This window comes from Pavona decussata, unplaced genomic scaffold (assembly GCF_977016875.1).
Source record: "Pavona decussata unplaced genomic scaffold, jaPavDecu1.1 SCAFFOLD_237, whole genome shotgun sequence".
In the NCBI taxonomy this organism is placed as follows: Eukaryota; Metazoa; Cnidaria; class Anthozoa; order Scleractinia; family Agariciidae; genus Pavona; species Pavona decussata.
This window is the reverse complement of record NW_028145642.1, coordinates 1,463,744-1,480,291: the sequence shown is the minus strand read 5'-3', so window position 1 is coordinate 1,480,291 and position 16,548 is coordinate 1,463,744. Positions and strand designations below refer to the sequence as shown.

The 16,548-nt window shown below is 40.4% G+C and overlaps 2 protein-coding genes and 1 pseudogene across 2 annotated transcripts in view; 1 reads left to right on the top strand and 2 right to left on the bottom strand.

The window, feature by feature from the left end:
* Window positions 1-16,548, top strand: part of LOC146457826 (N(4)-(Beta-N-acetylglucosaminyl)-L-asparaginase-like) — a 41,099-nt gene that overhangs the window by 7,849 nt on the left and 16,702 nt on the right. The window lies entirely within an intron of this gene.
* Window positions 8,633-10,047, bottom strand: LOC146457828 (uncharacterized; annotated as a pseudogene).
* On the bottom strand, window positions 13,431-15,285 carry LOC146457827 (uncharacterized). Its single transcript, XM_085091573.1, has one exon. The coding sequence runs from the start codon at window positions 15,262-15,264 to the stop codon at window positions 13,513-13,515; it is 1,752 nt and encodes a 583-aa protein (XP_084947699.1). The 5' UTR covers window positions 15,265-15,285; the 3' UTR covers window positions 13,431-13,512.

Sequence of the window (16,548 nt, the reverse complement as noted above, 5' to 3'; positions counted from 1 at the left end):
ATTTTTTAAACATAGAGTTGGCAGAATTGGTGCACCTCAGAGCAAGGCTGCCAGTCATTCAGACCCTTCCCTTCCATCCCTATCCCTTACACAGAATACATATTAAACAAGTTCAAAAAAGCCAGTCGAGTATGGCTGCAAGCATGAGAAGACTGCAATTCAGAAGTATGAATTAAGAATGAAACAGAGAGACCCATACAAATTTTAAAGTCATAAAGTGTGGAGTTATTACAAATAGAGATTATCCATGGTTACATGATACACCAGGTTTCCTTTGTTACTGTCGCTGTTGTGGAAAGGCTTGTGGCAAGGTGAAGTGCCTCCTTTGTCTAGAGAACAGCGATTTTTCCTGTTTGTGAAAAGATAGTTCTGGTAACTACATGCTTTCAAAAGAGCATCAGTACTGCTATCAAGTACAGCAGCAGCTTTTCACTGCCAACTGTGACTTTGTAGGTTGTGCAGTAGGCAGTAACAAGGGAGCAGAAATAGTACAACTGCAAATTTTTGCCATCCTCAATGCTGGGAGACTGTTCTTCCTAAACTTGAACAGTTCTGGAGAATTGGCGTTTGCCTGAAGTGTTAGGCAGGTGGTATACCAGGAAGCATACAAGCAGTGAAGTTACACAATCCTCAAGCACTGGCATTTGCTACTGCAGGAAAGTTGACATTGACAACACTGGCAAATGCAGCAATCCAAAGTGCCCTACTGGACTAATTCATTTAGACTGCCTTGGAACTGAGAATATCACAGAGGTGTGGTACTGCCCCAGCTGCAGGTCCTTACCAGAATTCAGATGGTCAACCAAGTCAACTAAGCACGCTCCAACTACTGAAGCTTTGAAGTTGAGCTCTATCAGCATTTGTACAGAAAACCCATCAGATAAAGACTGCTTTCTCAAATGTCACAGTGTGGATTACAAAAATGGAAAGTTTTTTCAGTTGGCTTGTCTTGGATTCAAGCATTTGCCTAACAATTCCAATGTATGGATAAATTCAGGTTGTAGAGGCAGCACTAAGACCACTGCACATAAAGGAAACAACATCCCTGTTCAAGTGTGGGTTGCATACACCCCAGGCCCAGCCTGGTACACAGACACCCCAAGCCCAGCAGACGCCACATGCTAAGCTCCCACAAACATCCTGGACCAGGGCAACTGTATAAGAAAAATATGCTCCGGAAGACCAACTAGGCAGTATGAGTTTAATCTGGTGGCTGGCTGGAATGTGCAGTGATTCATCAGGCCCATTTGCTTTTACTTGCAATTTATGTAAACATAAAAGGATTTCAGAGACCATCTCTAGGGATACTAAGGCAGCTAGATATAATGACTAGGGATTTTGTTCAAATTTTGCATGTACATGGAAATCACTGGGTATCTATGACCTCCATTGGGTGTCCACCTGGAGATGTTATTGTTCTGGACAGTATCTTATCCCCAGTAACACAAGAACTGCAAGAACTTGCTATCAGCCAAGTTGGGCTTACTTTCAGAGGAATCACAAAGCCCTCTGTCAAGAGACAGAGAAATGGTTCTGACTGTGGTGTCTTTTCAATTGCTTTTGCCACATGCCTGCTTTATGTGCAAAACCCACTCAAGGTTAATTTTGATATACCCAGAATGAGGCCTTACTAATTGCCTAGTTACTGGAAGGTTAACTCTTTTTCCTACCACTTGAACTTCACAATGCTTCTCACAGCAGGTGCCAATTCTTGCCAATGTCTTACTGTGATACTTTGACTATAATCCACTCTAGCTTCAGAGTCTCCATTACCTTACCATTTAAGTAATGTTTTTTTTTTCATCATGTTCTGTCAACGTGGTTCTGTTTTGTACTAACCAAAGTTCGTTGCATGATTATATCTCTTTATATACATAATCTGTAACTGCAACTTTGTCGCATACTCCTTGTTTTCACTGTACTGATTATGATTTTCAGGAGTTGATTTAAAAGGGAGGCAAGATATGCAAATGATGCACTGGATGCTGTGTTGACCCTAATGTGTAGATGTTGATGTATATCCCATGAGATCTGGAGTAAAACTGAGTAATCTGTAGGCTTATTTTCACCAATATTATTGCAATCTTTTGAATCTTCACTTGCTCCAATCGAATTACTCACCTAGATTTGTTTGCTGTTGCCACTACCATTCAGCACTACTGTATATTCATTGTCATGCACAGGGTGTCCTGCTTCTGCAGCCTACCCCCATGTTTCTGTAATAGTTTAAGCCTCTTTACTGATACAAGGCTCCTCTGATGAAGTAAAGTGTTTATTTATTTGTGTGCTGGATTTATATGACCCTAGAAGCTTGTAGCTTTAACTGTTACCCTGTTTAGATAAGGGTTGTATTGTATTGGAACACAGTGGAGTGATTTCAGTCCACATTCAGATTGTCAGCATTGAAAAACGCGAGTTTTGGTGCTTGATGAAAACAAACTGTGCATGGACAAAATGTTAAGAAAATAAAACAAAAGAAAATGCTAAAAGAAATCAATTGTAAAGTTGGTCTTGTGCTTTTAATTTAGAACTATGTGTCCACAATACAAAGGATTGTTTTGATGTGTTTCCCTTATGTTACCATAAGAACATGGTAACAATTGACTTCCCTTGAAATTAAAGGTAGAATGTACTATAACATAAGATGAAATGTGGCTCACCTTGAGATGGAGTATTTTTCTCTCATTTTGAAGTCCATTGCTGGCTTTTCTGCCTCACTTGGTGTGGCTTAATTCTCCCAAGTTTGAACACTCCATGTTCTGTTGATCTTTTCACAACCCTTGTGTAGCTGGCATACCAACTGACATAAATATTGATTAGATGGCTGACAGCGAAAGGGTGTTTATTCCCCCTCCCAAGTAACATGACCTAGTATACCAAATAATGAACTGCTGGGGAGGCGAGAGTGTAAGAGATAATATCCATTTTATGTCACATGCTTCCCTTTAAATGAAAAGAATTAAAACTGAAACAACATCTTGCTTAAAATAAAATTGTTGTGACTGTTTCTCTGTGAAAAGAATCAAAGTAAAACGTAAGTGTTTAGGATGGTCTAAAGGTTAAGCCTGTTGGGTTTTGCTACTTGTCTGCCACTGCACTGTTCCCCTTTGCTGGAATTTCTTAGCAGTGTCATTGTCTGGGAACATTTGTTTGCACCAAAGCATTTATATCTTCGTGGGATTTATAGGAATAACAACTGCTTTTCACCTTTAGCGCCCACCAAATTTCAGCAGTTAAAGTATCATTCCTTGTCATGAACGCACACATACCTGCTGATGTAGTCCTGTCATCACTTGAAGCTGATGCAGTTGATCTAGATTTGCTGCTTTTAGTAGCTGCTTGAGAGGCAGTAGAAGAGCTGCTTGACAAAAGGTTCCTTATGTCACCGGTTGTATTTCTTTGCTGCTTTTCTATAAGATGAATGTGCCTCTTTCCCTTCTTGTGGCTTGTCAATGCCAATTCGCCCATGTTTGACACATTGAACGTCTTCATGCAAACTTTGCATTTGGCCTTATACTTGTCCTCGTCCATTCCAACCACAATTTATAGGAAGAGTTTTCCAACCAACGGTCATTGAACAAGCATTTTCCATGGATGTTTCAGAACAAAGCGTAAAACTTAAATCCACTGATACTTGCTGCCAACGTACGAACATGTGTCAATACACATTTCAAGGTTATTATTGCGCATGAGCATATGGCAGGACACGTTCCTTCAATCCATTCTTATACCTGAGCCAGCATTTTTTCTGGCCAGTGGCGAGATAGACAGGCCCTTTGTACTTTGAATAAACTTTGCATGGCATGCCACATGCATGAGATGGGAAAATTATTTGCGGTCAAAACCATAAACCCACACTAAATTAGAATCCTAAGAACAAAGTGCAGACAGTTGTTTTGGCGAAAACTTTATTACTTGAGTTAACAGATTTCCAGGACTTTCCAGAACTAAATTCCGGGACTTTCAAGGTGTTCCAGGACCCATAAGAACCCTGACACCAATTTCATAAAACTGCCCATCTTCAGTTACAGAGCTTGATTAAACAGAGTACACAAAGAGAGGGCAATCGTTCTTAATGTCTTCTGGGTCAGAGTCCTCTACTTCTTGAAGGTGGTGGACTTAGAATAGCATTTAGAATAATGATTGATCTTCTTGCAGAATCCAAGCTGCTAGACATTTCTTGTGGGTCTGTCCTAACCACAATGTCATGCATTTCTCTGTTAGTTTGCCTAGTTTAGATTTACTATCATTAGGCTTAGCTGTTTACTCTCTGCTTAACTTGATTATGCTCTTCTTTGTGTGCTGATCAATGACAATGAGTAGGACGTTTTTGCTTGAATGGGAAACGCGCTGTAAGGGTTAGTCTCTCAACATGCACACAGCGTCATCTTAAGACTTTATTGTACGAACACAACAGACTATATGTATGGGTAATATAATATGCTAATTCCAGTTGTTTATGCTAACTTAAACGTGACATCTTCACTTTGTAAAAAAAAGTAAATCAATAATTTAGTGACATCTATCCATGAAAACTACTTAGAAATGACTGTTTTTATGTGAAACGATTGTTTTCACTACTAAATGTACATAACCCACCATAACATGACCTAGTAATAAGCAACTGTAAAGGTCATACAGTTAATAAAGTCAATAGAAAACTTTGTTCCAATGTCTGCTCACTGTATATGGACAGTTCAGTTCTTGATATAGGCCTCCCTAAATCTTGCTGGTAATCTGACAGTCTAGCCACTGGAAGTACACTTGATGATTCCTGGGAAGGCAACTCAGTACTGCTAGCAGCTTCTGGTGGTGTACTATTGAAGGTGTGACTGGCTCATCATTAGCTGGTCCTGCAATCAATGGAGGGGACTCTCCTGTTGGGAGCAGGTAAAGACACTTTCTTTGGTAGGCAGTACCACCAGGTGTCATGACTATGTAGGATCTTGGGGAAGTATGCTGTGCAGTAACACTGGCGGGCTTACGAGTCTTTTGCATTCTAATTATAGTACATCTTCTCCTCATCACTCCGTTATTGCGGCTTCTGTTGGGGGTTGTCAACCACTTGAGATTTCAAGAGACACTACAGTAGGCAGTTTGGACTTCAACATGCAACTCATTAACAGCTGAGCAAGTGACTCCTTCAGTCTAGAGAAACGAGTGTTTCTGTGTTCCAGGAGAGCTATGTAGAAATCATTTCCATCTTCACGTGCCTTGCTAGTTAAGTTCTTCGTGGTTTGAATTGCTCTTTCATTCATCCCGTTGGATTGTGGACACCTGGGACTTAATGTAGAAATTTCAAACCTCACTCCCTTAGTGTACGGAAGCTTTTGCTTGAGAAGGGCATGTTGTCAGCAACAACTTCATCTGGAATACCATGTCGTGCATAAATGCTTATAATAACACAGTTAGCTGTCTTGTCCATCAAGAGACAAAATTCAGGATACTTAAAGTAGTAGTCAACGACGACATGTTCGGTCTTGAGACACTTCGTGTGAAAGGAGAGGCTCTTTCTGGTTCTCTATTTGATATGTGAGACACCTGAAAATTTAGCAAACATTCTCTCAATTGCGGTAGATATTCCTGGCCAATAGACTACGGCTCTGGCTCTTGACGTGCACTATTCAATATCAAGGTGACTTTCATGGATATAACTTAGGACATAATACAATATATATAATACAATATATCGTCTGCAAACATATCTATATATCTAACTTAATTTAATTTTTTGCTTTCTCTTGTTCTGTAAATATTGCTTGTAACCACTGCTCGCCTCGATTAGCTCTTGCTAAACTGCGGGCAGTGAACATTTCTTGTGGGATTTATGTCAAGAATCAATGAACTGACCTGAACTGTCATCTTGTCTCATCTCTTATAAGATTATGAACCACTGGCCAAGGAACAACAAACTTCTGTTTTGTAAACAGTAATGAGCAACTGATGCAGGTAATTGGTTTCTATGAAAAGGCCATCCGTTCTTAACAACTTTACCTAACATCTGAAGGGTTTTATCTTGAGCTATTGCAGACTTCATTTGTGCAAGCTTCTCTTGGGTCATGGGAAGATTTGAAATTAGGCTATTTACCATGATCTCCATGTCATTGTTTAAATCAACATCTTCAGGCTGTTCATCCAAAAAGGCTCTTCAGAGTGTGTCTGCTACATACTTGTACTTTGCAGGAACAAAAGTGATGTTGACTTCATACTTCTGAAGTCAGAGAAGCAGGCGTTGAAGCCTTGGAGAAGAACTGAATAGTGGCTTCTTTGTGATTGATACAAGTGCCTTGTGGTCTGACCCCGCATCTACTGGTCTGCCATACACATAATGGTTGAACCTCTCACAGCCAAATACCACTGCGAGAAGTACTTTCTCTATCTGAACATAGTGCTTCTCTGCTTGGGTGAGAGACCTTGACTCATAGGCAATCTCACACCCATGCTGAAGAATGCATGCTTACCCACCTGACTTATAAGCATCCACTTGCAACTTGACTGGCTTAGAGGTATCAAAGAACCGTAAAACAGGGTGACTTCACAGGATCTGCTTCAAATGCGCCGCTACCTCCCTCATGTGACCAGATCCATGCTACATCTTTCTTCAACAGGCTCTGCAAGGGTTGAGTGATTTCCGACTCATTGGGAATACGTTGAGAGAAAAATTTCACTATTCCCAAGACTTGAGGTTGTTGGGAGGATAGAAATTGGTGGGTAGTTGTCCTTGTCCTCAGATTTATCACCTTTAAACATTGGAATAATGCAAGCATATTTCCATTTAAGGAGAATATGTCCACTAGTTGAAGACGTGTTAATCAACATGGATGGTAGTTTTGCTATGACATCAGCGGAGTCCTTCAATAAACAAGGAGGCAACTGATTGAGACTAGCAGCTTTGCAAGTCTTGAGTTTCTAAAGCTGGGTAATGTAAACTGCATAGATATTTCTTGAAACTGAAATGAATCAGTGGGGTTGCCATTGGGACGTGAGAAACCAGCAACAAGAGAAGGAGCACACTGCCCGATTGTTTTAACAAGCCGGATGTGCTATAAATGCTTGGTGACAAGTGAGCCTAATAGCTGTTAATATAGCTAACTACTGCTGCGTTGATCAGGTGTCTAGGCATATACAACCCAAGATCTTGGATTTTGTCTGCACTGTTACTCGCAATACTCAGTCATCGCTTTAGATGCATTTGCGTAATGGTACTTTGTTTGCTGTGTGAATGGAAGTTCTGAGGACTCCTTAAACCAAAGGGTAAGGGTCCCAAAGTGACAAGTGGGAGTCGCAAGATAAGCATTGTTTTAAACGGATAATATTGCTTCAGGACAGACTTGGGCAATGTAATATAAACTGAAAAGTGCAAGAATTTTTAATAAAGATAATAACATGTGAGCTTGTGCTGCCAGTGTGGTGTTACCTGTTATTTAGAGAAAAAAAATTGTCTCCACCCTGGCTTGGACTCGAACTCGTAACCACTCGATTGCTATGTTTTTACTGAGTGAAACCTGGAGATCTGGGGTAAGTGACCAACACAAATAATACAAAATAAAAAAGGCAAGAAAGATGGGTATTGCTAGAAGCCATGTTGCACAGGGAATGAACGCTTAATAACGCTTGCACAGTTCCAACCTTTCAGGTTGCAATTTTGTTCCTTAAGGTGTTTTCACCATGGCATTGTACAAACATGAACGATTAGAGGTTGGGACTTTTGTATACAGCTCATTTTTGTGCATTCAAGTTTTTGAAGAGATGTTTTGTATTTGAACTAACCCGTGAATTGCTGGTTTTCATTATGGCTGTCAGTCACACGGGCAGTGAAGCTTCAAAAGTAGTTTTAAGTTTAAGTTTGGGAATCTAGACGTTGGACAAAAAACCTTAATGTGGGAGCTTTTGAATTGAAACACCAGCACGAGTTGTCCTCTTTGTCTTCTAATGACTAAAGACTTCCTATGAATTCTTCTATAATTTTCCAAGATACAGGCAATGAAAGTCTTCTGAAAACATCCAACAAACTCAGCACTCATCTACCCCCAGGCTTTTATATTGCTTGATATGTTCAAAGGTGTTTTACCTTTGTTTTGGAAAAGTTGATGACTGACAAGAATTCTAAATAGAAAATGAGGACTTATAAAAGCATTGAAACACACAGTTGTTATTGTTTAATCAACCTGTACATATTGCAGTGTGTATAGGATCAAAGTGCATTTTGGAAATGACCATTGTCTTATGGATGGTTTGTTCACCGTGAAGATGCAACTGTACCTTGACCTTTGTTCATGTTTTTGAAGAATGGGTGTATTTGTAAAACATGTCAATATCTACTGATCCAGCAACTGGTGTTCAGTATTAAAGCATGAATATTCTACAGTACCTTCATACTTGAGGATTATTCAAAAATTAAACGAGACTTACCTGAAGTTGAAGTTTGATTGGGATTCTGCCGAGTCATCAGTAGCACAAGAAGTCACGTGAGAAAGCACTTTTTGCCCAAGTGATCAGTCTTTAAAGCCAAGAGTGTGCTTATCAGGTACCCCAGTAGCACAAGAAGCTAGGGTGGGTATATGGTTGTACAGGGACTGGGCGTGACTTCTTGTGCTACTGATGACTCGGCAGAATCCCAATCAAACTTCAACTTCAGGTAAGTCTCGTTTAATTTTTGATTCTGCCTCATCATCATGTGCACTACGAAGTCATGTGAGATTTCAAAGCAACTGATAGCACACGAATTGTGACAGGTAAACCTTATTTATTTTCAACTCAGAATACTTGTAGCAAAGGATGAGCCTGTGTCAATCTCTTTATCATAAAACCTTGCAAAAGTAGCAGCTGAGCTCCAGCCTGCAGTTTTCATAATCTCCTGGAGCGAAGCATTGTTTGCTTTAGCTTTAGAGCCGGCAGCTGACCTAACACTATTTGTAATCTGAAATGTCAATGCCTGCCCTTGTCATTATTTGCTGGATCCATCGTCTGATGGTGTCCCTGCCTGCTCTTTTGTTTGGCTTCTGATGAGTTATAAACAGGTGAGTCTCATTCCCACGGAGTGGGTTAGTCCTTTCTAAATAAACTGAACATGTGCTCACAACACAAAGTTTTTCCTCATGTGGATAGGCAGACAACTTAACAACTAACTCTGAGGACATTGTCCCTGGTTTGCTCTGCTTAATGTTATTGTCAAGTAAAAAAGTGTAACTCGTTTCTTCTTTGACCATATCCCTAATGTCTAGAAGATGAATGGACTGGCTTCTCTGAGCTGTAGTCAGGACTACAAGCATGACTAACTTTAATGTTAAATCTCTCAAGAGAGATCTTCGAAGGCATTCATGGAGCCAATGAACTGGAGAACCAAATTAACATCCCATGTTTTACTGTAACGAGGCAGTGGGGGGCCTGTTTTGGAAGATACCTTTCATTAAGCATTTGACATCAGGATGCTCCCCAAATTTTGGCTGAGCTGAATCAGGTTTGTCTAAAATTGCAGAGAGTGCACTTCTTGCTGAATTTATACTGCTGTAGCTCAAGTCGCTTTCATACAAAGTTGTAAGAAATTCAGCTGCCACTTCTACACTGGGACAAGTTGGATCAACTTGTCTTTGAGAACAGAAACTGAGCCATTTTCTGATATGTCCATCATATTGCTTCTGAGATGACTGGCGCCAGGACTGGAGGATAATGTTGGTTGCTTTTTCTGAAAATCCTGAGTCGCCGCATAAATGACAGGCTAACAGGTTCAGCTTTTTCCGTAGCGGATGAAGTTGATTGCATCCCGGCAGTGTTAGCAGTTTCTCTCTGTGGTGTATCAACAGTGGGTGGTCCACTAACAGTCGCAGTAGCTTGGGATACCAGCTTTGGCTTGTCCAGAAAGGTATAATCAGGATTCCCTCCGTCTTGTTTGTTTGAATTTTCTCCAGACATTTCCCAATCATGCTAAAAGGGGGGGAATGCATAAAAGAAATAATTTTCCCAATTAGCTGAGAATGCATCTACAATTGTTGCAACAGGGTCAGGCCTCCAGGATGCGTAGACTGGGCATTGTTTATTTAATCTGGAAGCAAAGAAATCAATGGTTGGGGTGACAAATATTGATACTATAGAACCATATATGCCTGGGTCTAGTATCCATTCTGTGCGGTCATTAAATTGTAGAGACTCTGTGTCAGCTTCAATGTTCTCACAACCAGGTAAGTGTGTGGCACTTAACCAGATGCTGTGTTTGACACAGTGTACCCATATTTGTCTGGTGACCCAGTCACAGTTGGGGGATTTTGATCCACCCATGTTGTTAATGTAGCAGACTGCTGTGGTGTTGTCACATTGGATCTGGATGTGAGAGTTTTCACAGTCCCCACACAGAGCCTTCAAGGTCAAAAATACAGCTAATAACTCAAGATAGTTTACTCTAAGAATCATCAAGACTGTACTACAGTTATCCTTAAGTGAAGGCAGCAATTGCTAGGACTTGCAGCAAATGGAATCTCACTGCCATTAATGTCTCTTAATAGCTATAATGTCAACTGGGGTAAAAATGGATTGATTTTCTTAAAATTGGTATTGTCTGTGTCGCACAATGCTTCAAGCATCCTTTCATCCATTAATTGGGAAAGTTTGTTTGTAGAGTCTACTGAGGATCTTGTTTTAGGACCCACTTTCTTGAGTTTTTTTTTTTTTCAGTTAACCCTTTCACTACTATATGCTAATGAGGCTTCAAGCCCCTTGTTACTGAATTACTAATTAGACTCTAGATACTACCAAGGAATTCACTTAAAACCAAAACATGCTCAGTAGATTATGAGGGGATGTTATGGTTAAGAAAAGACACCGATACAAACTTTGAATGCTTATATCGCCGATATAATTACGATTAAATGGAAATAGATACATAAAAATACTACGTGAAAATATGTTGCCAAAAAATTTCAAATTTGCCGCCATTAACATTTGATGTCACGATTGGTTCAAAGAAAAGTAAGCAATAAATGCAAGAAAATACCCTGTTTGTGTCTTCATTTCAACATATATTACATTAAAATACTTCAAGATAAATTTGATCACTAAACTGACAATGGAATCACTTGCGGACTTAAGTGAACGTCGCTTTTGCTTTCGTTTCGAGAAGCCACTGATCAACTGTTTAGCTAGTTGAAGGCAAAAGTCAAGCATTGATCTCTTTCTACCTTGTCCACAATAAACATGGGACAGAACAAAAGCATTACAAACAGATAAGTTGAACAGAAACCAGAAAATTTATCTATACCACTTTTGGCACTGCCAACCTGTAAAAAAAGAAATGAAGCTGGTCAGCATGATCTACTCCTCCCATGTTCGCTGTGTACATGTCCACAACCAGATGTCTTTTAGTTGTACTTTAGCGGCTGTTCTTCTTGCGTTGCACAGGTCCTGTTGGTGCAGTTGACAAGATATTTGTAGACACGAATGAAACATCTCGGTTGTCATGCCATTTAGTGAAGAGCAAGTGCCCACGTTGGGCCTGGACCATCTCTCCTTGTTTGAGTTTCTTTTTTGCACATGGCGGTAAGCCCTTTCTGTTGACCCAAACTGTTCCACATGCGTAAATGTTGTGAGCCAAAGCGTAATCCATGAGAGCGGTGCCCATGAAAAAGTTGTCAAAATAAATGTCTGTGTTTGTTAAAAAATGGAGGAGCCATGCTTGTGACAAAACCAAAACCAAGGCTGTTTGCAGGACCTTTGTTTCTCCCAAGGTAAACAGAGAAGTTTGCCACATCCATTGGCTGAGTCTGCAGCCAGCCACACTTTGATGCCATATTTTGTTGGCTTGGCAGGCATATGCTGTCTGAATGATTATCTTTCTTTGAATACAATCATCCCTTCATCAACAGAAAGATTTTTGGAGGGCTCATGGGCGGCTTGAATGTTTTCATGAACCCTCAACAAAATTGCACAAACTTTGAACAAGCGATGGTAATTTGCATCTCTTTGCTGTGGTTTGTGTGTAAAATCAGTTAAATGAAGGAATTGGCTGATAGCTTTAAACCTTGTTTAGGTCATCATATTCTGTATTCCTGTGTTGCCAATAACCGATTCAGATTCAGTTCATGGCAATTCTTGGAAGGCTGTTTATGCCCATGATAATGCAAAGACCAAAATATCCCGTCGGTTCTTCTGTTGTGATTTCTTTCCACTGTTCGGGCTGTGCTGGTTTGTTTGTCAATTTGTCCCGGGCATATCGGTTGCTCTTTGGCTCATTTGGTACTTCAACTTTGATACCTGGTGTGCTAAATTCCTGGAAGATCAAGCCTCAAAGATCTTGAGACCACGCAATCCCTTCATCGTCTCTTTTGTCTTCGGAGCTTTCGTCTTCACTTTCATTTTCGCTTGAGTTCTTAAGCCCTCCCATATCAATATCGGATTGTTCACGGTCATCAATTTCTTTGAAATCTTCGTTGATTTCTTCACCAGAGATCTCACAGTCACTTTGAACTTCTTCTATAGTTGAATCTCTCAAATCGGTCGCCATGTTGACAAGCATATAATGGTAGAGCGATATTTGTTTGGCTGTATACCCCAATTATAATAATAATAACAATCTTTATACAGGGAGCCCACATCACGAAAGTGATATTCAGTGGGGCCCTGTAGATTGAGAGAAAAAAAACAAACTATGTTATGTTTTGAAAACTTACAAGTGATTTAAAAATTACAATTATTTAAAAGAAGAATATACAAAGACAGCAATAAGAAATAAAAATTAGAAATAAGAATTAAAAACTAGCTAAAAACACGCTCTTTGATACGTTGCTTAAAAATTAAAGAAGAATTTATGTCTTTGAAAGACTGTTCTAAAAGGTTCCATTCCTTAATACTCTGGTAAAGGAGTCTCTTTTCCGTAGTTTGTTTGTACACGTGGAAGACAGAAATCATTCTTTCTCCGCATATTATAGGAATGGATGTCACTGTTCTTAAGAATATTAAAGTTATAATCTACGAGTCCATGAATATACTTAAAAGTGATCATGTATCTGTTTACAAGGCAGCGTTGGGACAATGTTGGCCAGCCAAGTGACTTGAGTGCATCGGTGGATGAGGCATAGGCAGTCAAATCAAGGATAACTTTTGCTGCCTTATTTTGCAAAATCTGCAAATCGCCCATAAGTGTAGTAATTACGCTCATCAAAGTTATGCACAGTTGGCAGAATTTGATTGGTTAATTCTCTTCCCTAACAGTAGAACAATAACATACAACAAATCTTGACTCACAGGGATGCAAGGGGTATTTGTCTCCTAGGCTGCTTTTGGTCGCTTTGGGAATAACAGTGCATTGTTTGGTCGCTTTTGGCCACTCCAGTAGTGAAGGGTTAATTGAATTTCAGTTCATTTTTTTGCCCACTTTTCAAACATATCAACAAGAAAATTAACGATAATAAAATGACGTTTCGACGACTTCATATCGTCATTGTCAAATGAGTAAATATGGAAATAACGGAAACGCATATTTATAGGTATTGAAAGTGAGAAAATAAATTAGCATGAAAGCATTCAGGTAAAGAGTTTCGCGCGAATGGAATCCGCTTGCGTGTTCAGTTTCGGTCTTTTGTTCTTGATCCACAGCATTTCGTAGACCAAACATTCAAATTTGTCACGGCATTTCTTTATGACCTTAAAGTTCTTAATTAAGTTGTTAGGTGTTAAACCATGCGCGTCCCTGAGGTGTTTTCCGATCACAGAGTGTTTATGCTCCTCAACGCGTTGATGTAGGTGGCGGCAAGTGTACCCAATATAATTTGTATCACACAACTCACATGTGAATTCGTATACTACACTTTGCTGATTGATCAGGGGAGGCTTTTCTTCTGTGACTCTCAGATGATCAGCGATCTTTTTGCTCGTGAACACCGGCTGTAGTTCTTGATTAATTTTAGTTCCGAGGTCGCCAAGTTGCCTGCGAACCACGTCCGCCGATTTCTGATCTTTAAATGGCAACGTAATCCGAACAGGGCGGTCAGAAGGTGTTTGAACTGGGTCTATAGGATGCTGGAGGCGATTGATAGCTGAGTCGATGAGTTTTTCGGGATATTTTAATTTCAAAAATATCCCTTTTAAGGTCTTGCATTCCTGCCAAAGGAAGTCTTGTGTAGACGATAAGCGTTTTGCGCGGTCTAGCATTGTTCTTAGAAGTGACCGTTTATACCGGCTGTCAACATGGCTTTGGTAATGTAGGAGGAGCCCTTTATTTGTTTGCTTTCTGTAAACACAGGTTTCAAGGCTGCCGTCGGTTTTGATGATTTCCAAGCCAATGAATGGTAATCGATCGTTGGTTGCTACTTCCATCGTAAATTGAATGGAGGGATGGGCTTCGTTAAGACATGTAAGCAAATCGGTGGCATCGGAGAGGTCGCGTACCAGAGCCAGCGTGTCGTCCACGTATCTCTTGTAGAAGCTCGGAAGCTTGTTCTCACTTGCTAGTTTATCTTCAACTGAACACATGAACGCGTTTGCCATAAGTGGACCTAATGGTGATCCCATCGCGACCCCATCGACCTGTTCGTACAAGTTTCCATTGAATTGAAATAGTTGGTTTTTTGTGGCAACACTTAGCAGCTCGATCAGGTCGTCTTTGCTGATGTTCATGTTGTAGGTCTTGTTGAACCAATTATCTTTGAAGGCTTTATCGGCTAGAATATGGATGGTTTCGTCCAGAGGAACATTTGTGAAGAGAGCGGTGACATCATAGGAGACAAGAAAAACATTTCCGTCGAGTTTGAGGTGTTTGAATTCTTCGGCAAAATTGAAAACATCAGAGATTGTATACTCGTTAGTCGACAAAGGTTTCAGCTTTTCATCTAGCCATTTCGCGAGCGCATAGTTGTACGTTCCAGTTGCTGAGAGGATCGGCCGCATTGCGAGTGTTGTTTTGTGCGTTTTGGGAAGGCCATATAAGTGGGCCAGGCGAGATCCCTTCTTACAGACAGAGTCTGCCATCTCTTTCAGCAGAATTTTACGCACGACTGATTCAAGATGTTTTTCTTTTGCCAGAAGCGGATGATAATATTTAGGTGGTCTTCCTCTTGTGGTTGGCTTTTGTTGGCTAACGGGTCGGAATTTTGTCAGATCGTTGATAGATGCCTCACTCAACAATCGAATGTACTCCAACTTGTCCATAACGACAACGCCTGAGCCCTTATCTGGCTTGGTAATCACTATGTCATCTCGTTTCTTCAGCTTTTGGATTGATCGTACAAGAGGCTTCGGTGGTTTAGGGCCTTTTCTCTTGATGTAATTCAGAGCCATTGAACGCAGGGTCGCTGTGGCTAGCTCTTTTTTGTCCTCGGAAAGCATGGGTTCAAATTTCCAAAAAGCTTTCTCAAATGTTGCCTGGATATCGATGGTAGAAATGCGAGGTTCAGGAATGGAAAATTGCAGACCGCGACAGAGAACAAGTTTGTCAAAGAACGAAAGATTGAAAGAAGAAATGTTCTGAATGTGTTCATCTACGTCCACATCCCTGTAGAGTAGCCGGGCAATTTTTGATGAGTGGTCATCTTCCATTTTCTGATAGGCTTGCTTGCGTAGCATCGCGATCGTCTTCAGGATACACAAGAAGCGGAAAGTGGAACATTTCTGACGAATTTCGCTGTAGATTTCACTGATCTCTTTCTTAAGGATGTTGTTCTGCTGTGATTTGTGACGAAGCTCTTCCACGATGACATTACCGGCAAATTGTTCGGAGGATTGTGTCCACTTTTTAGACTTCGTCTCGTCGATCTTGGCAAACGTAGGTGTGAGACCGAAACTTTGGCAAAGACGGAGGAATTCAATGGCTCCATCGCACTTGATTTGTTTGATGCTTAACTTTTCAAGTCGCCTGAACAAGTCAAGCTCGTTGCATCGTTTTAAACTTCTGATGAGAAACGATTTTGAGAAACATTTCAACAAGAAAATTAACGATAATAAAATGACGTTTCGACGACTTCATATCGTCATTGTCAAATGAGTAAAAATGGAAATAACGGAAACGCATATTTATAGGTATTGAAAGTGAGAAAATAAATTAGCATGAAAGCATTTAGGTAAAGAGTTTCGCGCGAATGGAATCCGCTTGCGTGTTCAGTTTCGGTTTAAAAGGGATATTTTTGAAATTAAAATATCCCGAAAAACTCATCGACTCAGCTATCAATCGCCTCCAGCATCCTATAGACCCAGTTCAAACACCTTCTGACCGCCCTGTTTGGATTACGTTGCCATTTAAAGATCAGAAATCGGCGGACGTGGTTCGCAGGCAACTTGGCGACCTCGGAACTAAAATTAATCAAGAACTACAGCCGGTGTTCACGAGCAAAAAGATCGCTGATCATCTGAGAGTCACAGAAGAAAAGCCTCCCCTGATCAATCAGCAAAGTGTAGTATACGAATTCACATGTGAGTTGTGTGATACAAATTATATTGGGTACACTTGCCGCCACCTACATCAACGCGTTGAGGAGCATAAACACTCTGTGATCGGAAAACACCTCAGGGACGCGCATGGTTTAACACCTAACAACTTAATTAAGAACTTTAAGGTCATAAAGAAAT